Here is a 25714-nt window from a genome sequence, read left to right on the forward strand (position 1 = left end):
GGAAACCGTGGAATCTGGGGGAACTGACCGACAGTGGCCCTACACGGTGGTAGTTCTCCCGTTTCCTAGTGGCTTTCCCTCTCCCGTTGCTCACCGGGTCCCTCTAGCCTCAGTGGCGGCAAGGGCATCGTTTACTGAGCACCTACCCCACCTACCCCATTTGCGAACCCCCTCTAATCCTCACGACTTTACTTGGGTAAGTAGGTCTCCTTAATGTCTCAGGCGAAGGGTCCAAGTCCTCTACCAGAGGCCACCAGGCGGAAGAAGCAAAGAGAAAAGCCAGAGCCTAGGTCCACTCCCACCAGACCCCCTCACTTTCCCGTATCCTGGCTGCACACGGCACGGGGTGGCATTTCGCGAAGTTTCTCCCCACGCCCGTGGTCAGCCAGGAGGAAAGGCCTCTGCGCCGAAAAGCGGGGCCTCATTTACCCAGTAGGGATGGGGGTGTGGGGCGGAGGCTGCGCGAACCAGCGTCTCCACGGTCTCCGAACGCCGGGCTCCTGAGGGATGGTTAAGCGCCAGAAAACAGAAAACCCAGTGGTTTGGATTATCCCGAATGTGGACACCTTATCCTTACCAGGGGACACTCGGGCCAAGCCCAGGTGCCCAGACTCGAGGCCTGCCCGTCCTTGTGGGACCTGCATCTCTCTGGAAGCGGCTGAGGCCGAGGCGGCACTCCTCTCCTTGGCGGCCCGAGGGGGGCTCACGAAACGCTCTTCTCCTGGTGGGCGGGAAACTGGTCACCAGCAGCCCTGCATCCATCCACCCAGGTCACGTAGCCGGGAGCTTCCAGCTTCCAGACAGTTCACTGAGCGCTTTCTTCCTCCCTGACGGTTCCAGACCCAGGGGAGAGGTGTGGTTGTCGAGGAGACCCACGCTCCCTTCACGCAAACCCTCCCACACCCACAGGCGCTTCCTCCTTCTGCCAAAACAAACTTTATTGCACCAAAAAGAAAAAAAAACAAAAAACAAAAAACTTCATTTATGTACAGTCAGATATAAAGACATCTCTTTGACTCCTGTGCATATATTTCCTCAACTCAAGATTAGGGCGTAAAAGTCGGGCCGGTATGCCAGACATGCTCTGCCCATGGCAGGGCCAAGGAGAGGATTGTCACTTGAAAGTGGGAACACTTAAAATGGATGACAGACGACCACTGGACCAACAGACCAAGGGCATTCTTCTAAGCCCTGCGCTAGCTCTGGGAATGGAAGAGGGAAATGGGAAGCAGGGTCCCTCTTTTGAGTCTCGTTAAGAGACTCAGCCTTCGGTATCCAAGATAAACTTCCGTTCCCCAAGCCCACGTCCTGTCCAGTTTCTCAGCTTCCTGCCCTCCCAAGTAGGACATTCTCCTTTGTGCCCCCCACCCCCGGAACTCCCCCAGGGAAGTCCCGCCACGACCCCCAGGCAGACGCCTCCACGGCAGCGGGCGGGGCAGGTACGCCGTCTCCTCTCCCTTCTCCCTTCCACGTGGCCGGATGCTGCCCGAGGCCCTGCGTCACATGGGTCACCGACACCCCACTGGGAGCCTTAACGGGAAGAATCCGGAAAATATGGGGCGAACGCACCAAAAAGGGGAAGGCTGGATTCCCTCAACGCCCAGTACCACAGGGCACCTAAAGCCCATCTTCCGAGCCAACCGGCTAAAGAATCACTGTAGCTAGATACAGAGAAGCGACACAGCCAGGGGACACCCCTTAGAGCCAGCGGCAGAGCAGCTGGGAGGGAGAGGGAGGGGAGTGGCGAGAAGGGGAGCCCAGAGTCCCAGCCACCCCCCACCCCCCGCCATTGGCTACCTTGCTCCCCACAGGTTCCTGGGCATTGAAGTTGAGGCGGGGGGGGGGGGGGTAGCGCGGGAGGGGCTGGGGTGAAAATACACGAGGACAGCCAAACGGAAACACAACAGGACGAGCATCAGTCTCCCCGCCGCACCCCGCCCTCAGAAGTGCCCTCATCGTGGCTACTAGCCTTTTTGAAAATCTGTAAGAAACTATTCTATGTAGTGGCTCCAATCCCATATACACAGCAGCTGGCTGTGTGGGGAACTTCTCAAATCAGTGATTGCGGGAACAGAATCAGCCTCTCAGGGTGCCCGTGCGGGCTTTAACCAAGACTCGGTTCGGTCCCGGTGCCAGTCCCCTTCCGTCTTCAATCCGGGAAGGGGCGCGGGAATGCGGGGCAGAGGAGAAAGGTGCTCAGGTGCTAGGTAAAGCTTACTGATCAGCAGCCTAGACTCCACCACTGTTCCTTCTCTTTGGTCTGTCTAGAACAGTGACTATAAATTAGGAAACACAAAATTATGCTGGCCCATGGGAAGTAGTGGGAGAAGAGAGGCAGGGGGGAAAAGGGCGCTGGGAAGCCCTGCTTCGAGACTGCGGACAGACAGACAGACAACCACCCAGACTGCGTAAGTGTCACAGACAGCCCCCCCCCCACCAAAGCTCCCTTCCAGATAACCCCATACGTCGCGTGGGCACACTCCCTCTTGGAATTACAGCCTGTCTCCCACCTATCCCTAAGGAGCCGGCCCTGTGGAGAGGTGTGTCGGTTGCCGTGTTTTTGCCGGGGGCCCTCGCCCCGGGTGCTCCTGCATAGGTACCTGGGCCCCTGCTATGGGATGAACATGGCCCCGGATGCTCGAGAGCCAGGGAGGTCAGATCAGGAACGGCCTCCCCGCTCCCACACCCTGGGATCCGAGCTTGCTCGGTTCTTGCCATCTTGCAGGATGACGTCACGTCTGGAGGGAGATACACACTGCCTCTCCGTCCCTGGGGTGGGGGGGAAGGGACTTTGCTGGGACTCTTGAGTGGGGGAAGGGGAGAAGGGAGCAGGGTCTAAACCCTCAGGCTCCCGTGCAGGTCTGTCTCTGTCCCAGACGAACTGCTATCAGAGTCCATTTCGGCGTTCTCATTATGGAGCCTCTCCAGCACTTTCTGACGAATCAGTCCCAGGCGCATCAAGAGGGACTGGTAGTCAAAGTGGCCACGCTTCTCTCCAAAAGGGTCCTGTGGGGGAAAGGAGACAAGCGGGATGGAAGATTCGAGTCTGGACGGCTCACCCTAGAGACAGCAGCTCCGGGCCCACGCGGGACGCCCGCTCCGCTTCCGAGTCCCGGGAGCGGAGGAGGGCGTTGCACCGACAGGGGCCGACAGCGGACGACATGACACAGGACTAGTTCAGGAACGTTATGGCAGGTGAACCACCCCAGACAGGTCTGGCTGGGGCCAACGTGAAAATGTACTTACTTTTGTTCCCTGAAATCAAGCCACTATGCGGGAGGTCAGAGGAAAGGAGAGGTAGATAAGGAACAGAAATTGAAGACCAGAACCGTAATCATGACGCGTGCCTGGGTTGGTTTTCAATTCACTCCACAAAAACCACACGAGAGAAAAATTATCCTCCTTTCCCACACTCAGCAAAGGGGAACTTGCTTTTCCAACGTCACAGGCAGGTCGAGAACTCAGGAGCTCTGACTTCCAGATTAAGCACCCGTGCACTCTTCCACGGAGACCTGTCACCACCTCCCTGTCCAGGTTTCTGGGCATGACTCCAGGGCCACCCAGCTCAATCCCAGATCAAAGATCTCCAAACACTCTGCAGAGAGGGGTTCACGGTCCCAAGAGTCTCAAGAAGAACTATGGTTGGAGCGGAGGGCAAAAACAAAAGGAATTTAAAATGCCACAGAGAGAACACGGCGGCCAAGCAGCGGGGCCGGGGTTCAGGCGAGGGGACCGCCTTCCTCGAGAGTCCCGAAAAGCCAGCCGGTTTTCCCCTCACATTCTGCTTCTCGCACATAAACGCCTTCCACACTCTTACCCACACGTCACCCTCAGGGTCAGGGGCCAGGGAACACAGATCACAGTCCCCGGGGCCCCAGGGCGTTGCCACTTACGAGGGCTACGCTCCGCTCCGCCGAGGCTGGACGCCACACTCCCTCCGAGGCGGTCAATTTTTCAAACCTTCCCTTTTCCATCCCGGGCTCCACAGCCACCCACTTCCCTCCTCCCCAGACGCTGCTCCTCCCTCTCCTTCTCTCATCACGAGTTATTTTTCCTCCACAGGGTGAACGATGGAAACGCTTTTAAATACCAGCACTAACGATTCCTGAAACCATGGGAGGAAGCACCTCCCATGTCCTCTAAAAACGGGGTTGGGAAACAAGTTAACCCTGAGCCGCCCCTGCCCTCTGAGGTTGTTTCGTTTTGTTTGTTCAAGTAATCTCTACACCCAACGCTGGGGCTCAAACTTCCAACCCTGAGATCAAGAGTCACACATCCTACCCACTGAGCCAGCCAGGCGCCCCTGCCCTGTGAGTCTGCACGTGGCAGGTGGGTGGAAAGTCCGTGAAGGAAGGAAAGGGACACCGCCATTTCTAAGCAGCAGCGGAGGAAAGAAGACATTCACCCCTGCGGCTGGTGGCGAGGACCGGGCGGGGGAGATGGCTCAGAAAGAGCTGGGGAGGGACCTCAAGGACATGTCAGTCACTTACCCAAGTCAGCAGGATTCTAAAGCAAGATGGCCAGTAAATGACCCAAAAGACACAAGACCTGGTCCTCGGGAGAGCAGGAGTCTCGTCCTCTTAACAACCGGGTTTTGTTATATTTGAGACCATTTACAATTTGGTTTAGTAAGAATCTCCTCTTGAAAACAAGTCTAAACTCTGCATTCTTTTTTTTTTTTTAAAGGAGTTTTAAAGTTTAAGAGAGAGAGAGAGCACGTGAGAGAGTGCACTTGAGAGGGAGGGCATGAGGAGGGGAGGGAGGGAGAGAGAGAGAGGGAATCCCAAGCGGGTTCCGCACTGTCAGCACTGAGCCTGACGCGGGGCTCGATCTCACGAACCCAGAGATCGTGACCTGAGCCGACGGAAGCCTAACCGACTGAGCCACCCAGGCGCCCCTAAGCGCTGCATTCTTATTGGAAGTGGAGAGTCCGTTTCCCCGGTAGAGGCAGAGACTACACAAGGGCTTGCTATCTTTTCCCACGGGAATCCTCCAACCCACAATGCCACACATCCAACACTTCCCTCGGCCTCGTTCTCCGAGCGCCCCTCTGACCTAGGGACCGAACTCCAATAGGAGATTCGCCCTTGTAATCGCGGAGATTCCCAGAAGGCCGAAAGCTCTCGCGCTTGAAAAGACGACTACGAAGGGAAGGCACTCCAGATGAGCAAGCAGGACAGTTCGGACTCTACTCGTGAGCGCCTCGTTTAGGCCAAGAACGGAGAAGCGATGCCGCGCATCTCAGGCAAGGCAGTCTCCTCTCTGGGCCGCGGCCGCTCAAACTGGACCAAGCTGCTCTCGGCTCTGACTTCTGAGAGCCGCGGGCGCTATCCTTGCCGGGGCGGGGGGCTTACATGGTCTGCGGGAAGGCGTCTGGAGTCAGTGGCAGGGGCTGCGTTACCTGCATAGTCTGGCCCTGAAGGTGCAGCCGATCTTTGCAAGCCACCTCATAGAAGTCGTAATACTCCAGGAAGGACTTCTCCATCACCCCTCTGGAAAAGAGGCAGAGAAGCTGACGTGAGGAACACGGCGGGGGAGGGCTCCCCCCTTCGTCATCTAGCCTCGCTGCCAAACCAAGTAAGAGTTCCCGAGCCCGGGTGTGGCATCCTACAGAAATCTTTCGGTGGCAAATGGAAAAAGGAACAGCCGACGGCCCGTGGCTGATTTCTCTCCTACCTTAGGGATGATTCAAGGAGAGTGACTGTTAATACTTTCCCAGCAGGCTCGGCACTCTCCCAGGAAAGAGAAGCTCTCCGAACTTCCTCTCGAGTAACCCTCGGGCACGAGCCACATCTTTCCTTTTTCCGTATCTCCCCTGGTGCCCAACGCTGGATTTTGCCCCGAAGACTCTCAAAGGTACGAACCAGCTAAACCTCCAAAAAGAATACCGAGTACCAAGTGGGTACTGACTCTCCTGACGCATACATACCGTAAAGGTTCAGGGCAGGGACACTTTCCTTCCATCATGTCGCAGACCGCCACTCTGATGGTCTCATGCCGAATACATTCATTGTAATTTTTGCTGTCTCCTGGATGCCTCTCCTGCAACGTTAACAGATACCAGAGTATCCAAGTACAAAATTTAGGCAAAGAGAAAAGTCAACAGGAGGAGACTTCACGATGAGCATGGGGCACGTGACCCACGCAGACGAATCCAGACAACACCTTTCCGGCTGGGTGGCAGATCCTCGAAGAGCAACCAAGTTTTTATTTTTGGGACCATTCACCTCCCCTGCCACGCGGGCCAATACCCATCCTCCGTTACGGGTCACTCGACCTGTAAGCAGCAACCTAGGACCGTCACCGTTTTCCTAACAGTGAAACGAGAGGCCTCTGAGGTCGATTCTGTGGGAAAGAACCAACGGGAGGGATGGTGGCGGGACAAAAAAGGCACACTTATCAGGAGTCTCAGTGAAGAACTCTATAGACACCAGGAAGCTTCCCGGTTAACTCCTTTTCAGGTCTGCAGGGATCCGCCATCACTGCACCAACTAATATGAATCTATCGAAGGGGAACTTGAATCTTCCAAAAGAAAACTCCAACTTGGAGAAAGCCGGTACGAGCGCACGGGTATAAATGGAAGGGGGTACGGTTTTCCATCCTCGTAACTCTTCCTTTACTCTTCAACGCTCCTCCTGCCACCAGCCCGGCAATCAGAACCCTGGCCTCTGATTAAAAACCCAGCACGAACAAGAAAGAGATACACACCCTCGGCCCATTGCCACGGTTTCCAAAATGCACCACAGTGAGATCACAGGGGTGCCGTGGGGCGTGTTGAACGTTTTGAGGAGAGCCACAGTAGTCCCCACCTGTCAAACACCACGCAAACTACTAGCTGGCGCTCAGCAGGTCAGTTCTCTGAACCCCAAGCAGGCTCCACGCTGTCAGCACAGAGCCCGATGCGGGGCTCGAACTCACAAACCATGAGATCAGGGACCTGGGGCGAAATCGGGAGTCGGACACTTAACTGACTGAGCCACCCAGGCGTCCCCCCGTGGGTCAGTTCTTTTGTTACCCGCATTATGTTCTTTCTGGTGATACGTTATACGCTGGACCGTCAGTGACTACTTTGATAAACAGCAAGTAGCACGTGAAAACAGCAGGGAAGACAAATGAGGACAGTGGATCTCATCTGATTCCGAGATCTTCAAAGTTGGGTGGGGCCCAACAAGGGTACTCTTCCTGTCATCGAGCCATTTTAGTCACTTAAGAAAGAAGTTGCTTAGCCCTTAAGGAATGGGGCGCCTGGGTGGCTCAGTCGGTGAAGCATCCAGCTTTGGCTCAGGTCATGATCTCACGGTTTGTGGGTTTGAGCCCCACGTCGGGCTCTGTGCTGACGGCTCGGAGCCCGGAGCCTGCTTCGGATGCAGTGTCTCCCTCTTTCTCTGCCCCTCCCCCACTTGTGCTCTGTCTCTATCAAAAATAAATAAACGTATATAAAAAAAAAAGACTTAAGAAATGGATCAGCTGGGCACTTCCTTCCTTCTGGGGAGCTGTGAAAAAGCCACCTGGACACCAGGGGGCTGTGAAGTGAGAATGTTTCGGGGTAGTAAGAATAAAAGTCACAGGATGCCTGGCTGGCTCGGTCAGCGGAGCGTGCGACTCTTGATCTCAGGGTTGTGAGTTCGAACCCCACAGTGGGTGCAGAGATTACTTAAAAATGAAATCTTAAAAAAAAAAAAAAGAAAAAAATCAGTCACCTCTGTTGAATTTCCAAACAAGGAAAGACCTTAAAATCAGCTCCTTGGTTAGCGAGTAAGGCCCTTTTCCATTTCTACCGAAGCCTGAAATCAAATACACTGTTTGGAAAGGATGGTTTGGGGAGTAACTTTTGTTCATTCTTAAAAGGTACTTCCCTTTGTTCCAAATAGTTTAAAACTCAGTTAACTGTTTTAATCACCTAGACAGAATTATAATCTTTGGGGATTATCACTGGAACTCTTTTCTTGTACTCATGAGTAATCCTGGCAGGCAGTTTTAAACAATGGAAGAACGCTGGGTTCCAGGCAAATGCTGGGTTCTACCATGATCTGGGTGTCTTTGTGAAAGTTAATCAACCTCTCCACGTGACCAACACCTCATCTGACAGTGGGGATAACAACATCTACCCCGAGTAGAGATTAAATGAGATACTATGTATCAAAATTCGGCAGTAGCTGGCAAATAGCAAACCTTTGGAAAATACGACTTTCCTCTGCCTTCTCTTCGGTAGCATTGACTAAAATATTCTTTTTTTCCTTTTTTTTTAAGGTTTATTTATTTTGAGAGAGTGTGTGTGCGCGCGCGCATGAGTGGGGAGGGGCAGAGCAAGAGAGGGAAAGAGAGACAGAGAGAGAGAGGGAAGGAGGAAGGAAGGGAGGTGGGGTGGGAGAATCTCAGGCAGGCTCTGCACCGCACCATCAAGGCAGAGCCTGATGCAGCCTGATGCGGGGCTTGAACCCACAAACCGTGAGATCACAACCCGAGCCAAAATCAAGAGTCGGGACGCTTAACCGACCGAACCCCCCAGGCGTCCCTTGACCAAAAAATGCTTGCCCTGGCTAATGACTAGCTCCTGTGGCTCTTTAGGTAACAGCACTTGGTAACTCCGGGAGTAGGAGTCACTAGGAAGTACCGTAAGGGGGTACTGGAGAATGGACACGTGCAGAAGAACCCACTGGCTGCAAAACAGCCCCCAAAGCAGGCTTAGAATTCATTTCCAGATGACTCCACTCATTCCCACGTTGCAGATTCACCCAAGTCACGTGGCAAGAACTTGACGGTGTTATCAGGGCTTACGAGGAAAAAAAATTCATTTTTAAGGAGCCCACGAACCAGCTCCCTTTTTCTCCTATGGTGACAAACAAATAGGACCCCGAAGCAGACCTCTCTGATCTCTTCAAACCCAGTATTCTGCCCACAGTTCCACGCCCCGCCCCGGTCTTACCTGCTCAAAGCCAGGCTCATTGTGATAGGGGTTCTCAGTCATCAGGGACTGGATGGAGATGAGCACAGAGGAGATGCTCTGGGCTGGGCTCCAGGCAGGGCCGGTCCACGTACTGCAAAACACAGCAGAGGGGAGTAGCCGGGTGAGGCCAGCGCGAAGGCCGCCACCGAAAGACTAGCGCACCAGTACCCTGGGGCCTGGCCACACCACAGCACCATCAGTGACTCAACGTTTCTCTTTCACTATTAATGCTCTGGAATTTCCCAGTCTGTCTCACCCTCATTCACCAGAAGTCAGTCAACTGCCTAATCCTCTTATCAAGTGGGACAAAAGAAAAGAGGGTAAAGCAAGCAAGATAACTTTGAAGGGATTTTCATTGGCCTAAGAAAGAAACAGTAACCAGGGAAGGTTCCATTCATCAAAATGAAAGGAATAAGGTAAGAAAACAGCCTCAAAGGCAGTCTAAATGTTAACCTCTGTGGATCTCAGAGCTTCCTTATTTAAGGGTGGTGAAGGAGTCAGGAGGAAACAGAAGCGGAGATACAGGCACAGAGGGGCCCGGAGCCATCTGATTAGAGGCCATGTTGGGGGGGGGTGTTGATGATCAGGGATCCCCTTCTGGATCCAGCCCCCACCCCAGAGAGCGTCAAATTCTCTGAAGACTACAGAACGCTGCCAAAGGACAGGAAGGGGGTAAGGGGCATTTCTACACTGCAGAGGGTCTGAAATAATAGAGTTGCAAAGCATCCAGAACAAGACCAGTCCTCTCCTCCACATACGTGACTGCGTATCGGAGGAGGAAGGCAGCTTGGACGTGACATTTCTTCGCTCAGCTGGCACCTGATCTGGAGGCTGAACACAACCTAAGCCAGGCCAGGCTTGTTCAAGCTGACTGGCCAATCTTCTACCCTATGACGCTTCATGGGAAAAGTTCACAATGTCAAGGTAGCTTCTCCTTTTCTACCCCACCCATTTCTGCCACCTTCACCCTGCCATCTTACTTCCCCTGTTTCTACTGTGGGCTGTTGTTTGTTCAAAACAGTTTTATCCTGGCCTAGCGGAGAACTTCGTACAGAGACGCTGTCACGCACAAATGTCACACGGAAACAACGGAGTGCCTCGCCACTGTGGGCTATATATACCGCTATCCTCCAGCAGAGACAAAAACCCTGACAACATAAAAGATCTCTTTAAGGGCAGCCTCTTTTGAAGGACTTCCTCGCTGCCACCATCACAGAACACATCCCCGGATCTAAGAGATTTAAAAAAAAAAAAAAAAAATCCTGATCTCCAGTTTGATTCAGCTGCCTTTTCCCCCACGCACACTGGGAAACATGCTGGACAAGACAGACATTGCTGGACAAGAGAGGAAACAGTACCGCCGGTTTGGGCAACTTTCCCAACTTCAACCTGTACTTGTTCTCTGCCCTAGGGAAATTCACCCACACGAGAAAGACCTATCCAGAAGACATTAGAAGATGTTTCCACTCTGAACTGGTAACCCCCAAAGGGCAATGAAAGGGAACGAGTGAGAACTGCACGGAGCAAAATCTCAGTAGCACCCAGACTCAAAATGTTTCTGGAGCTTGTTTCTGACCTGATGTGATTTCCAACCTCGTTTTTCATTCAGTTGTTAACATATCAGAATCGTGTTCATCACTACCACCGCCTCCAAAGCCACTCACTGAGAGACTCAGAAACGAGACACCCACAACCTTACATGGCACAGACCCGCAGCCTTTCTCAACCTGTTCGGGAGAGAGGTTAAGCCCTGAGGCCCTAAGGGAGTGGTTCTCAGGCTGGACTGCGCCAGACAACGCCTGGAGGGCTTGGAAGACACGGACTGCTGGGCCCTACCCCTGGAGTTTCTGATGTGCTAAGTCTAGGGTGGAACCCCAGAATCTGCAAGGCCACAAGTTCCCAGGTGCCGTGGGCGCTCAGGGAGAAATCGCTTCGCTGAAGCATCCGTTGTGGGTCATAAATTAACTTCTCTCTTTTGCACCTAGAATGATATACGGTGGTGTACCATCCTGGGGAAAAATGAGGAAACAGTCACTCCAGTCATTTGCTGTGTTCCGTGCTTCGGACGAGGAACCCTGGTTGATACAGGCTGGCCTGCAGTAATTATTTGCTAACAACCAACTTGGCCACTTAGAAGTCTCCTCTTACCCTAGAATACTCAAGCAGACTTTCCCATTGCGGTAGAAGTTGGGGTTAAACCTCACTGTGTTATTGCCCGTTGTCATCAGTTTGACCCGAGGTGGGTGGATGGGATAGTCGGGCGGACACCGAAACACGAACAGGAAGAAACCCCCTTCATAAGGAGTGTCAAATGGGCCTGTGATCAATGCATGAATCTGCAAAATAAAACCCCATCTCAAAATTGTGAGGTGATGTCCCATCCCAACCCCTCCTGGCTTCCACTTGCTACCCACACCAGAGGCAGGACCTTCATCTGGTTTCCATCCTCCACATCCTCACCGTGCAGCCTGAACAGCCTGTCCTCACTCATACCGAGAAGTTATGTCTGGAATTCTGAGAAATCCCACTCCGGTGGAGGGGCGCCTTACTCAGGGATTACGGTTCTAAGGTTAGAGCCCAAGGTGGAGATCGAACCGCGTCAAAATCACCCTCCCTCGAGGGTCCCTGAAAACTCCCTCGCGGCGGGCTTTTTGTTTGGGCCTCCCTGATCAGTGTTAGATGTAACAAATGCCGATGGAACACCGCTGTGCGAGTTTAAGTAGGCATCTGTAAAATATTATCCTAGCGTGTTTGATTTTAAGAAACGAATACATGTTTTCACGGAGTCCGTCCGTTTGGATCTGCCTAGGTTAAACATGCCTATGAGGCAACTCCACCCTGTTCACGTGGTACAAAGCTGGGGGTGGGGGGTGTAAGATGAATGGAAAAGAGCAGAGGGATTGGTGGCCACAGCACCAGTGGCAGTCACAGCGCAGAGCTGAGGGCTGTGACGGAGGCCGAGGGTGTCTGCTTCCTCTGCATAGGATCAAACCGACTGTGGAGGATGTGGCTCAGGCAGCCTCCAGCTGGGTCAAAGACACACAGAGTAACGGGGAAAACTCAGGGTCCATTTGGAGCCATCAGACCATCCCCAGAAATTTCCCCGATACTGTAGGTTAGTTTAAAAAGGAAAAAAAAAAAAATTCGGCAGCACTTAAAACAGAACGCTAAACTCTTTTCCTCCGGCCACAATCATTGAACGAGCTTTCCTCTCCTGAAAGGAGGAAAAGGTGAACGGACCCCGTTATATTTCTTTTTCTACAAAGGCTCCTAGGCATTTAGGTTTGCTCAGAATTTTAACAGCAAGACGAAAGAGGCCCTGCAATCCAATGCCTCAGTCCCAACTCTGCGCGGGTGGCACCCCGGATTATCTTTTTGCCCTCAGTCATTTGGAATAACAAGCTCAAATGGCATCAACATGACATCAGTTCTGGGACCCGGGGGACTAGCATAGGAACAGTGACACTTGACTGAGGACAAGATGTCCCAGGAAAAACATTTCCAACCACATAAAAAGAAAAAAAAATCAATGTACAGGGAAACCTATTCAAAACAAAAAAATAGATATACCAACACTAGAACGTCTGAACTTTTAACTGTAAGGGAATGTGAAACTACGGAGAGTTTCCTCGATTTAGGAAATCTGATTTCTTCACAACATCAGATCAAGTGAACATTGACTCCTCGGGGTAGAGCACTCGATGACAGAGAGGCCTAGGTATCCATGCCAAGGGAATTTAAGCTTCCTCCATGTTTATGCGGAGGACAAGACAGGAATGGTCTTTGGGATGGAACGGATATTCGACGGTAACCAGTAAGGACAGGAGCCTGAACAAGGCCCTTTAAGCATAAACTGCTTACTCAGGCTCGCCCCATCCCAACCTCCTCCGCATCTGATTTACAGCACCCTACTTAAAAGCCAAGAGTGGCAGGATGGGGGAAGAACTGGGTAGTTAAAAGCAACAGGGTGATCATATAATTTATCAGCCAAACTGGAGCATTTTTGAGAGTGAAAGAGTGTCCTGACAATAGTTAGGCTGGGACAAGAGGCATCAACAGGGATTTTCCAAGCCAGACCGACTGGCACCCAGAGAAAAGACACCTGTTCAAGTCTCTGCTCCACCTCACTGGGTGACCTTGGGCAAGCCACGGACTCTCTTGGGATCTCGATTTATTCATTTCTGTAATCAGAGATGTGGGCTGGATAATCTTTTAGGCTCTTCCAACTTTCTGGGCCCAATTTCCCAGTAGCCCCCAACCCCTTCCGAGTTACATACCTTAGTCATGTCAACAGTATCAGGAACAACGAACATTCCTGGAGGAGGCTCCTTATAAATGGACATGATATCCCTGTATAACACCAAGAGGAGGTGGGGAAGGGAGTGAGGGAAAGGAGAAAAAAGGGGAATCCCTTGAGCAGAACAGTTGTGATCACCTCAATGAGGCCAGGGTTTGAGAAAGTGGTGCTTGGTACCACAAATGTCTGCACTGTCTCGCTGGCTGAGAAACCTCAGCTGAGTACTCGTCAGGCAAGCAGAGAGCGGAATTATTATCAAAAGGGCATTGTTTCCTCAGGGGGAGGGGGAAAAAAAATCAGAGATCCCAATGGCATCAGATGTCACCCTGGAAAAGCCACATCCCATTTACTCTCTCTTCCTCCCACAGGGCAATTCATTCACTCCCCACCTCCGAGATTCCCAGGTACTACCGCTGAATGCTAAATGAAGAGTGCTCAGTAGCTGGGAAGACATCACCAACTCCACTAAGAAACGAATGCTGTAAACCATACAGTGGACCGTTGTTGGCAAGGGGACTGTAGGAAGCAAGTGAGCTAGCGAGGGGCAGTAATGGTCTGCCTGCCCAGGAGTCCAAGGGGGGTGGAGAGATCTCTTCAGACTGGCGGGGGGGGGGGGGGGAACGGGAGGGGGAGGAGGACCCTCTGGAATAGCCGAGAATCTCACACCGGGAAGGAGAGAAGGACACGCAGCGGCTGCTGTAGACGGGAGGATTTGTAGGGTGTATTGCACAACCTAGAATGCATCAGCCGTCAGCAAGGGTCTAAAGGACATTCTAGGTGGGAAAAGCCTGGGGACCTGCTAGGGTACATAGGGACATCAAGGGCACGCAAGTGACAGAGCAGAGGGGAAAAGGTACTGGCGCAACTCACAGGTAAGTCAGGGATGGAAGCCTGTACAGGAGTAGAGAGGGGGGTGCTGAGGTTCTGAAGTTAGAGGTGGCAACCCGGATGGAGCTGGCATGTGTCAGGCACTGGGCCAGACACTTCACACACAGCGGGCTGCTCAATTTTATCACCACCTTGAAAGGTAGGTAGAGACACGGGGAAGGGACTCCGAGCGTGGGGGATGGGACTACCCAGGGGAGGATGGCTGCAGTGGGGGGTACGGGGAGAGGAAGAGGCTGGTCATCAAGAAACAGGTCTCAGGATTAGAAGCAGCTAAAAAGCATTACTCTTTTCCTATGCAGTAAACACTACACCAAGCATTTTTGCAAAAAAACATTATCTATTAAATGATAGGATCTAAGGTCAGTCACCCAAGAAATAGGCACAGAAAGGACTTGGGCCTTTGTTCCTATATTTGAGCAGGGTGGATTTGCTTCAGAAAAGTAAACCAGATGACCCAGAGGGAAAAACACAAGAAAGTCTTGAGTGGGATATTACAAGCCAGAGTGAGACTCGGTGGGGGGGGGGGGGGGGAGAAAGCGTGCGTTTCCTGGAACAGGTGTGAGAGCGGACAGCTTCGGGGTTCTGCAGAAGTGATTCAAGGGGAGACTGCGGGTACGTGAGGGAAGCGATCCAGACTTGGGGAGAGGGTCTGAAGAGATGGGAATAAAAAGAAAGGTTGGCCTCGAGTCTGAAGCCAAGGAAAGCAAGCCGTGTTACAAACGGGGCTCCGGAGGAGACGACGCGGGGGTGGGGGGGGGCGATGGGTGGGGCCTCCGGGCAGCATCTAGCGAGGCTGGGGTGGGGAAGGGGGGAGAGAGGCGGCGCGGAAGACGGGAGGGGGTGTTGCTGAAGCGCGAAAGGGTCGGGTTTCGGGCGGGAGGTATGGGGGAGGGTATGGGGCACAGAGACGAAGGGCTCAAGGGAGGGAGCCGAGGGGCGGGGTCGGACCTGGGCACTCGAGGAGGGGTTTGGTACGTGTGGAGCTGCGGGCGGGGGAAGAGGGGACTTGGATCGCGACGTTCCGGGCTGGCAAGACGTGGGCCTTGGAGCTGGGCCGCCGCGAGGGAAGCGCGGAGGCAGCGGGCGGCGGGGCGGGGGGGGGGGGTAGTGGGTAAAAGCGGGGGCGGGGAAGGTCGAGCCCCGGAGCTCGGGGCTGGGGGAGGAAAAACCCCGGCTCACCGCTTGATCCGAAGTAGACACTGCGGCGCGGTTCGCTCGCCGTCCCAGTCGGAGCTGAGTGTGGGGTCCCAGTGGCTAAGCAGCGCGGCCCCGTGGGCAGCGGCCGAGGGCGGGAGCCCGGGCAGCGGAGCCAGGCCGCTTCCCGGCCCCCCGGCCCCGCCCGCTGCCGCCGCCGCCGCCCACACATCCGGCAGGAAAGGCGGCCCGAACCCGCTGCCGCTAACGCCAACAACACCGGCGACGCCGCTCGCCCCGGGGCCTGCCGCCCCGGCGCCCGCCGTCGCCGTCGCCGCCTCCTCAGTTGGACTCTCCGCCATCGCTGCTTCGCTTCCGGGACTGCTCGGCAGCACGTCCGCCGACCAGAGCGGCCGCTGCTCCCTCTCGCTCCCGCACCACCGAGAGCCGGGCCAGAGTGTCCCCACCCTCCGCTTCCACAGCCCGGGCGGCGCTGGCTCCGCCCACCCCCGCCCGACCAGCGAGAGGCGTTCTGCAAGAGCGTCCACCCACGGTCCTCCAGGGCGAGAGGGGGTGGGAGCGAGCCGGCTCCGCCAGGGCTACGGGCCTGCGTCGGTCCCCCGCTTTGTGGGAGGAGGATCTGAGGCGTGCCGGGACGTCGAGGTGCGGCCGAGAGCCCAGTGCCGTGGAATATTTTATTTTCAAGTGTGACAAGAGGAGGAAGGAAGGATCCTCTCCCCACCCTTAGCGGGAGCGACCCTCGGTTGTGTCCGTGGGATAGAATTGGGGATCCAGCTTCCTTGGGGGAGCTTCGAGTAGATGAGCCGACTTGCTGAGGGCTCTTTTACTGTCTGAAAACCTCTAATTTATCCTTGCTCCCCGCACCTTCACCCACGGAGGGCAGGCTGCCATTGCCCCCGGCGTGCAACAGGACCAAGAGGAAGGAATCCGAGCCTGCGAGTGAAAAACTCCCGCATTTGAGTGTATCCAATATACATTTATGGAGGGGCTACTAAATGCCAGGCACTGTTGCTAGGCGTTGCCATAGGAATAACGAAACAGACCTAGAGAAGCTTGGTAAAAGGAAGAAAAATCAGGCCTCCTGACTCCAAGCTCGTGTCTGTTTTTTTTTTTCTTCCCACAAGTCCTTGAATACACAGGAATCAAGGGACTGTGAGTTTAAATTCTGGGAGGCTTCCTCAAGACCCCTGAGACACGTAAGGTGAAAGACCATACTTATGGATTAAGAAAAACAGAAGCCTTCTAAAAAAAGCTTTCCCTTGTCTCCCTGGCAAGAACACAGGCTCATAGTCTTATCGGGACACCCTTGGCCAGATGTGTTTCAGAATTTAGAGTAACGCTCCCAGGAAGGTCTGGAGCAGCACCCAGTAACAACATTGGTATTTCGACAGCAAAGTGTATGAATATTCATACAAGCCAAACAACTAGCCGCACTCTATTATATTTAGCCGCCCGGCTTGTTTTTTAGAAGAGAAGTCCAGTTTTCACTGTGTCGTGAATTTTCCAGTAAGGGACCATGGACTTGCATGATAATGGCGAACGTTTATTGAGGCTCGACGTTTGTTTCTTTAGCTGACATTTATTGAGTGCTTAATATGTGCCAAGTACTTTGTATACCTTGTCTTATTTATTCCTTTCAACGACTCTATGAAGTACTATTATTAGTCCCTTCTGATAGATGGAAAAACAGAGGCTTACAGAGGTTCTGTCACTTCACACAAGTCACGCTGAGAGCAAGCAACAGATTTGGGGCTGTAAGCCAAATCTGTCTGACTCCAGAGAAAAAGTTTTTTGTTTTGGTTTTTTTTTTTAATGTATTTATTTTGAGAGTGTGTGTGTGTGTGCGCGCGCGCGAATGGGGGAGGGGCAGAGAGAGAATCCCAAGCAGGCTCTACCCGAGTGGAGCCCCGGGCAAGGCTTGAACCCATGAACCGTGAGATCGTGATGTGAGCCGAAATCAAGAGTCACCCAACTGATCCCGCCAGCTGCCCCTCCAGAGAAAAAGTTCTAACCACTGTGTGCATCTATTGCCTATTCGGATTATGTTTTATTCATGTTTAGAGGATTCTGGAATTTTGTTTGGGTATTTATTTAGGAAGATGGTCAAAAGTCGACTCGCTGATAATCTCACACCAAGAAAAACAATACTCCATTACTCCACGGCTCCAGACTGCAGAGGCCTGAAGTTGGCCCACGGGGTGAGAGGGTTCCTCGGTGTGGTCCCCTCCTTACTACCAGACTGTTGTTTTCAATGGACAGAAAACATTTACCTTAGATCCAGAGGAAAGAGAGCCCAGCTCTTCATCTGTACCACTCTGCAAATATCCTCTTTTGAGTCTATTTCTGCATCCAGAGGATGGTGAGGATTCCTACCTCTCAGAGCTTTTCTGAGGATGATGTGTGACAATCCCAGAAATGTTTTGTAGAGTGGCAAGCACCGTCCAAATAATTAGCCTCCCATTTGCCCATGTACCGTCTCTCCTCCAGGCCTTTGCTCATATTTTTTCTTTTTTTTTTAATTTTTTAATGTTTATTTATTTTGAGAGACAGAGAGACAGAGCTTGAGAAGGGAAGGGCCAGAGAGAGAGAGAGACACAGAATCTGAAGCGGGCTCCGGGCTCCAAGCTGTCAGCGCAGAGCCCGCTCAAACTCACAAACCGCGAGATCATGACTTGAGCCGAAGTCCGACACTTCACCGACTGAGCCACCCAGGCGCCCCTTTGCTTATATTTTCTCTATCTGGAATACTCTTCCCCTCTACTCTACCAGGGGAAATCCTAGTTATTGAAACTCTGAGCCTCTGTCCCTTATCAGTAATATTGGTAACATGACAGTAGCTATAAAGCAGAAATGATGTGAGAATGAATGTGCACCATACCTGGCCGGAGTGAATGTTCAATAATTATTAACTCTTATTCTTACTCATCTTCGAGGCAGGTTGAAATACTACGTTATCTGCCAAACCTTACCACCTCCAGGCGTATTATTATTACTATTAACTAGTCATTTACAATTACTCCATCCTCGGGAGTAATTCATGCCTTTATTATAGCACCTACTTTTTACTTTAGTGGTTTGGTTACTCATCTGTCTAGCTGCTGCATATGACATAATCGAGGGCAGAAAACATGGGGCACCCATCCTGTATCTCTAGGAACTAGTAACTGCTGCAGACCTGGGGACAGAGAGGAAATGAGGCCACGGTAGCCAGTTGGCCTCCCCCACTGGCCATGAATGATGTCTAGAATTCTCCCTCCTCCCGCCCCCCCTCCCTCCATTTTCTTTCCAAGGGGCTGGGCCAAGCTTGCACAACGAATCTTCAAGTCAAGGCCTGACCGGGCTGTAGAGCATGGCAGCTGCTTAAAGGACCAGCTCACCACTTACCAGGGGAACTCCAGGAAGCCTCTAAGCTGGGGACGAGAAGGGCCAGGAAGAGGCTAGCAGAATGTTTCAAGCTGGCATTACTTCGTCCAGTGTTGACCGACTTTCGTAAGAAAACACCTGGCGGTCGGGGCGCCTGGGTGGTGCAGTCGGTTAAGCGTCCGACTTCAGCCAGGTCACGATCTCGCGGTCCGGGAGTTCGAGCCCCGCATCGGGCTCTGGGCTGATGGCTCAGAGCCTGGAGCCTGTTTCCGATTCTGTGTCTCCCTCTCTCTCTGCCCCTCCCCCGCTCATGCTCTGTCTCTCTCTGTCCCAAAAATAAATAATCTGTGTCTCCCTCTCTCTCTGCCCCTCCCCCGTTCATGCTCTGTCTCTCTCTGTCCCAAAAATAAATAAACGTTGAAAAAAAAAAAATTAAAAAAAAAGAAAACACCTGGCGGCTTTTCTGGCAACGTGGCCAGAGGGCAGGAGTGTGCCTTCTGAAGCCTCTCCCATGTCCTCTGGGGAGAGATGACCAACTAAGCCATCTTCCCACCTGAATTTGGATCCAAGCACTGGAGAGTGCCCTGCACTGAGCCATCTCTTAGTGCAACAAAATTTGGTAGCACCTTGCTCATGACCTCAAGGCAAGTGTCCTCCCCCAAGGACAGAGGCCAGCGAGTGTCCTAGAGTTCAGGTCACTCCACCCTGTCTAAAAAAGATAAATCATGAAGATCCTTCTCCTCCCTTCCCCAAAGTCCTGTGCCCCTCCGGAGCAGTCCTTTCCCTACAGGGCCCCCGGCCTTTGGTCTTGGGCTCGATGCCAGGGATAGATTAAGAGCTCCCATCCAGGTCATAAACCCTGGACTAAAAGGAAAACTCAGAACTTGGACTGGCGGTTTGAGGCTTCTAAGTAATAATAGCTATATTAAATTGTTTTTTGTATGTGTTTACTTGTATTAGCTCACGTGGTTGTCCCAACCACCATGAATTGTCCTCATCCCCATTTTAGAGATGAGGAAATTGAGTCTCAGGGGAGTGACCCACCCAGTTAGGAAGTGGCAGGGATGGCGTTTGCACTCCCCTCTGACTCCCAAATCCATGCTGAACTCTTAAGGTAGTGGTCACTACCTCTCTTGAGAATATAATGAATATAATGAACATAATGGGTCCTCTCTCAATACACCTCTGTGTCTACTTACCAATATTTTGCACTAAGCAAAATGGCTCCACCCACAGACCATAGACTAAAGAATCTCATTGGTAATGGACTGACTAGCCTTGCTACAGGTGGGGGAGCATTCTCCCCTGATTCTCTAGGGTTCCACGGGTCCACCAACTACCTTCTCAACTTGGCTGATTTAGACTCGTAAGTCCAGCGATTCCAAGGCTGTTTGGAGCCGATGACCAAGGTAAATTCCCGCCAGCCCCTTGGCAAAAACCATCTTCCCTGGAGGCCACGCCTCGATTACCATTAGAGGGTAGCGACCTGGCAAGGATGCCAGCCTGACATCCCAAAGGGTTACTCCGTTCCGTTTTCATAACATTACCAGTTAATCCATTGCTCCCTTGGGGACACCTCGGCGGCCAGTTCGACCTTAGTTCCATTCCTTGTCTTTTGCTTGGAGATTCCTGGGCTCCGCTTCAGGGTCTGTCACTGGCTTGCTGTGGACAACCTTAAGAGAATTACTTAAGGTAAAGAGGCTAAGAGGACCAAAGCAGGACAACCCACCACAACAATGAATCGTCTGGCCCCAGACGTGCCAAGGTTGAGAAACCCTGTGGTAGCCGACCATCGCTTGTTGAATGAATCTTAGAGGGGCCTGGACTGGAATCCATGGCCTGCTGTGTGTGATACGGAGCACGTCGGTGAACTTCTGTGAAGCTTAGAGGAATCGGCACAGTGCTAAGAGCCTGGGTTCTGGAATTTGAATTCCGGCTTCACTAATCTGCTGCGTGCCTTTCACAGTTCCCCACACCTGCCTTTCTTTTTCCTTACCCACCAAATGACTTATTTCATAGGGATGTTGGAAGACATTCACAGAAAGTGCTTAGCATTATGCCAGACATACAGGTCCTCAAACGTTAGCTGATGTTATTACAACACTAGCTTCCTTGCTTTTCCTCATCTATAGCACGTGGCTTTTTTTTTTTTTTAATTTTTTTAACGTTTATTTATTTTTGAGACAGAGAGAGACAGAGCATGAACGGGGGAGAGTCAGAGAGAGGGAGACACAGAATCTGAAACAGGCTCCAGGCTCCGAGCTGTCAGCACAGAGCCCGACGCGGGGCTTGAACTCACGGACCGTGAGATCATGACCTGAGCCGAAGTCGGCCGCTCAACCGACTGAACCACCCAGGCACCCCTAGCACTCGGCTTTCATACCCAGGTATTCAACGTGCAGTAGTACCGTTTACTGTTCACGGTCCTGCAATACTGTTCATGGTTTAAGGACTCTCTTCAGGCCCCAAACTCCTTAAGGGCAGGACCTTAGATTTCCTTGCCTTACCAGGGACAACTAGGAGGGTGTTTATTTACCACTTGAGGATTGTTCTTTGCATATCAATTCAATCCATTCTTATTAAACTCACAGTTTTTGGTCTTTAACCCTCTTTGCTAGCTGCCCTTCAGCTAAGAAGGTGTTCTTGACGTTAATTAGGGATATTCTTGGTTTCGCGGTCTCCCCCAAGTTGTGAGTGAAGTTGAGGGATAGGGTTTTCACAAGCGGACCCCACTTTTACTCCTTTAGAAGCCATCCAATTGGAGACAAAGCGTGGTACGTTTTGCTCGGGCTGTAGCTAATGGAAGCAGCCGCTGTGGACTTACCAGCTGGGCGGTCATCCCCACGTTAGCCAAGCTGGGGAAGCCTGCTGGGCACAGGCTGAGATAAAGATGGGCGCAAGGCTCTCTAAGCAATTCGTTAGTTGGTTCAACCAACCAACCAAAAAAAAAAAAAAAAAAAAAAAAATCCCAACAAAACCAAACAACAAACAAACAAAAAAAACCTCACCCTTCTTACCCCTCCCAAGGCTAAGATTGTAAATTCTCCAAGAAAAGGGACTGTACCTCCCGGAACGTTCACACACACTCAAAGAAGGCTAATTGAGAATGAAAATGAAACGTACAAGCGGGGCTAAACGCAGCCGGGAGGCCCCCCTCCATTTCTTTCCACCGGGCCTCTGTAACTTCTTTGGGACGGTTTCCCTGTCCGTGCCACCTTCATCGTGTGGCCACAGTGAAAACAGACGGGACAACACAGGCAGTTAAAGGGTTAAAGGCCTGAGGTGGGCTCCCCAGTTCTTCCCCTTACCAGCTCTGTCACACTGGACGCGTTACGCTGTGCTTCCCTAAGCCTCGGTCCCCTCATGTGCCAAACAGGTATAACCACTGTACCTAGAATTCTAGGGTGGCTGACACACTCGTAAAACACTTGGATGAGACCTTGGTGCAAATTAGGCCCCTCGAAAGGGTGACCTATTGTTGTATTAAATTTGAAGGGAAAAACAAGCACCAATCACTCAGACAAGTCCGTGCTCCGTCCGGGGAGCGAAGGGAACCCTCCATGTTCTTACATCACTGCAGTGCTATTTCTCAGCCCCGGGGAGTTCCAAACCACCAACTGGTGACCCGATCCCGCTGCCCTGTCCCTCCTTTCCACCAAGCCCCTCCCCCCCCACCCCCCAGGGGCAAAGGAGAGAGGCGCAGGCATATGGGTTTACAGAAACGTTGTGTTTAATGGTAAAGCTTAGCACACTCCAGCACCAGGCACGGCCTGAAGTCCAAGCAGCAGGGACGGGTGGGCGACCCTCGTGGAACCTCACATGGCGAAGAGGATGAGGAAGGCGACCATCAAACAGAAGAGCCCCATGGCCTCAGACAGGGCAAAGCCCAGAATGGCATAGGAGAAGAGTTGCTGCTTGAGAGACGGGTTCCTGCCAGGGACAAGAGATCGATGCCAGCCAAGGGGAGAGGAAGAGGGGAGGGAGAGAGGACATGCGTCAGTTAGGTGACTGGGGGCTGCTGAAACCGGGAAAGGGCCTAGCCTGTCTATATCCTGGGGATCTGGACAGGGAAGCAGCGTGCCAACAAGGTTAAGTTTAAATGAGTCAGGCTGGGAATGTATTTAAATTCTGATTCGGAGATCCCTGGAGAGAACAGGAGGTCGATGAAATCCCCCCCAAGCTAGTGGGAGCTCCCACTGAGGCCTCTCCCAGACAGGGTGGCATTTGTTAGGAGATGCTCTAGGCCACCCCCCATCTTACCTGGCATAGCCAACGATCAGGCTGCCAAACACTGTTCCGATGCCAGCCCCTGAGCCAGCCACACCAACTGTGGCAGCCCCGGCGCCAATAAACTTGGCTGCTGTGTCAATGTCCCGGGAGACGACACTGGTCTGGAACTCCCGCCGGGCCACCTGGAGCGGGGAGCTGCGGTAGGACGGCTAGAGGGGCAAGTCGGGAAGGAGAGGTAGTGAGGCCTAAGGACAGGTGGCTGACTCCATCCCGACCCGACCTACCAGGGCCCCGAAACCGTTGGCAAACTGCCTGGCAGGTATAGCCTGCCCAGGTTGCAGGGCATGCCGGGAATTAGTCTCGGGGCCCATTTTCAGACCAGGGGCCAGGGAGACCTCCTCACTTTTGCAAACTTCTCACCTCCGGTGCTCTCACCTTGGGGCACTTAGAACTGTTAAGGCACCATGGGTTGTCTGTCCTCCCCCTCTGGCCCGCAGTCCACTATCTTGAAGAACCCCTCTCTGGAGAAATTAATTCTTTCCCAAGATTTTATTTTATTTATTTTTTAATGTTTATTTATTTTTGAGACAGAGAGACACAGCATGAGCCGGGAAGGGGCAGAGAGAGAGGGAGACACAGAATGTGAAGCAGGCTCCAGGCTCTGAGCTGTCAGCACAGAGCCCAACGCGGGGCTCGAACTCACGAACTGTGAGATCATGACCTGAGCCGAAGTCGGACGCTTAACCGACTGAGCCACCCAGGCGCCCCTCCCAAGATTTTATTTTTAAGTAATCTCTACACCCGTCGTAGGGACGTTGTCAAACGTACAACCCTGTGATAAAGAGTCACATGCTCCACCGTCTGAGCCAGCCAGGTGCCCCTGGGCAAATTTATAAGAGGGACCATATTCCTTTACCTGTTTAGATGGGATCTCTGACCTACTCAAGAAGGATGCAGACACAGGCCGGATGAGATCCCTGGTACAACAGCGGATCTGCAAAGTGAAAGACACATGCTCCAGATCAAGCAAGGGGTACAGAAAAACCCACACGCCAAACTTCTGTCAAAAACAACTACAATTACCAACAGGAAAAAAGCCCAATATATTTCAAGGTCAATTAATGTATTCCTGTTCCTACCGGATAGGCCTGCACCAGAGACCGCTGCCCTGAGACCCAGGTGTAGTTGGCAGTGGCAACTTTCCCATTTAAAAGCAGGTACCAAAGTTCACTTCCATGGGCACAGCCCTTGTCGGTATGTCAGAAGGGAACAAGAACCCACACTAACATCAAACCGGGTAGGAGGGTTTGGAGCCAGATCACCAAAGAATCAGAAGGGGGAAATCTTATTTCGTTGAAGTGTACTCACTGTTACACTCCCTGAATGGACTGGGCCAGTAAGCCTGATGAGGCTCCTGAAACAACCATCTAAGCAGAGCCCTCTGTAACGTGGCTTTCTTGAAATATTTCAGTGGAAGGCAGTGGTTCTCAAACATGGCTGAACATGAGAATCACCTGGGGAGTTCTAAAAAATACAGATGCATGGATTCCACCACCATAGGGTGTAGCCTGGCCATCAGGATTTTTTAAAGCTCCCCAGATGATTCCAACACGCAGCCGAGGTTGACAATGACTGCCTCCGTGGGCTATCCGGCTATGGCCAAGCCACAATGGGGGTAAAGGTCATATCCAGACTCCGATCACATTCCAAAGCCAAGAAAGCTTGGTGTACAAGTCTCCATAAACAGGGGTTAACTGCATCACTACGGCCTCCCCAGAGAGCCAACATCATCAGGATGTCAAGCTCCTCTCAGTTCATTCATTAAACATCGATGGCTCCCACATCGGGCACTACAGATCACACCGGAGCCGCAGCTTACCAGAGCAGAAGGAATGAGTAGTGCCCCGGTGGTCTGCATTTTCTCACTCTGCAGAGGAAAAAAAGATTCATTGGCAACCTAGTCTTTCGCTTATAGTGGCGCCCTTCGGTCGTCTCCTACACCCCGCCCGTCCTCCCTGGACCACGTTGTTCCTTGCACCGTGCCCCAGATGAGGAGGGCATTAGAGGTCAGAGGATAGCGCGAAAGGATCTGCAAAGGAAGGTCACGGAGATCTTCAGTAGAGGAAAAAGGCCCGAACCCCAGGAAGGAAATGTTGCTAAAGAGGATGGTCCCCCGGGGAAGACTTGGAGGCAGCTACTGGGTAGTGCCGTGCAGAGTCTTGCCCATTTTACACAGCTGTCCTCGGCCCGCCTTAGTGGGGACAGTTAATCGCTCATTACCGTTGGGAATTAACATTAATAGTTAAGGATATAGACTCCCATCGCTTCTCCCGGCCGTGGGGGCAAACGCCCTTTCGCACAGCCCAGCCCACACCCCTGCCAATCGCTGGCTTCCGGCCCCAAGTCACCTGCACTCCCACTGCCCCGCTGCCCCTGCTCGGACCACAGCGCTTGCCCCGCTCAAGGTGACTGACTCACCTCCCAGCTTTAGCTCTAGGTCTCAGCGTCCAGCTCCCCCACCCACGTGTCCCGAGGTCCCACCACTCTCATTGGCCGCAATCCCCCCGCATCCCTATTGGCTAGCGTCCTCAAGTCCTCCTTTCTTATTGGCTTTCCGCAGCTTCTTCCTCTCTCTCCACAGGAGCTTCGTGGCAGTTCCCGCCTCCATGCGGGTGAAGGCGGGGTTTTCCTCCGAGCTCTGGCTTCCGATTGGTCGATTCCCGAAAAGCTCAACCATAGAGTCGGCGGGGCTCAGAGGTTCCATAACCTCCCTCACAAAATGGCGGCCAAGGTGGAAGCTGCAGAAAAAGGCGTGGGAGAGATGACCGGGCGT

At 52.6% G+C, this 25714-nt stretch overlaps 2 protein-coding genes across 4 annotated transcripts; both read right to left on the minus strand.

Annotated features, from left to right (window-relative positions):
• Positions 1-920: 920 nt before the first annotated feature.
• On the minus strand, positions 921-15738 carry UBE2Z (ubiquitin conjugating enzyme E2 Z). Of its 2 annotated transcripts, XM_047081095.1 has the most exons (7): positions 15313-15738; positions 13226-13298; positions 11097-11284; positions 8928-9039; positions 5930-6042; positions 5402-5492; positions 921-3006 (listed from the first exon to the last, which is right to left on the minus strand). In XM_047081095.1, exons 1-7 carry the CDS (start codon positions 15627-15629, stop codon positions 2836-2838), a joined length of 1065 nt encoding a protein of 354 aa, XP_046937051.1. In that variant the 5' UTR covers positions 15630-15738; the 3' UTR covers positions 921-2835. The 2 variants fall into 2 exon arrangements, 1 of the variants encoding a protein (XP_046937051.1); XR_006962339.1 differs by lacking the exon at positions 921-3006 and having other exon boundaries at positions 5404-5492; positions 5677-6042.
• A 6625-nt stretch (positions 15739-22363) lies between these two features.
• Positions 22364-25414, minus strand: ATP5MC1 (ATP synthase membrane subunit c locus 1). 2 transcript variants are annotated; one of them, XM_047080523.1, is made up of 5 exons: positions 25360-25414; positions 24761-24808; positions 23798-23875; positions 22912-23090; positions 22364-22581 (listed from the first exon to the last, which is right to left on the minus strand). In XM_047080523.1, exons 2-5 carry the CDS (start codon positions 24797-24799, stop codon positions 22467-22469), a joined length of 411 nt encoding a protein of 136 aa, XP_046936479.1. In that variant the 5' UTR covers positions 24800-24808; positions 25360-25414; the 3' UTR covers positions 22364-22466. The 2 variants fall into 2 exon arrangements, with proteins under 2 accessions (XP_046936479.1, XP_046936480.1); XM_047080524.1 differs by lacking the exon at positions 25360-25414 and adding an exon at positions 25290-25359.
• Between the last annotated feature and the right edge of the window lie 300 nt (positions 25415-25714).

Source organism: Lynx rufus, unplaced genomic scaffold (assembly GCF_022079265.1).
Source record: "Lynx rufus isolate CCGP_SWC_20201006 ecotype Redwood Valley unplaced genomic scaffold, mLynRuf1.p SCAF_18, whole genome shotgun sequence".
In the NCBI taxonomy this organism is placed as follows: domain Eukaryota; kingdom Metazoa; phylum Chordata; class Mammalia; order Carnivora; family Felidae; genus Lynx; species Lynx rufus.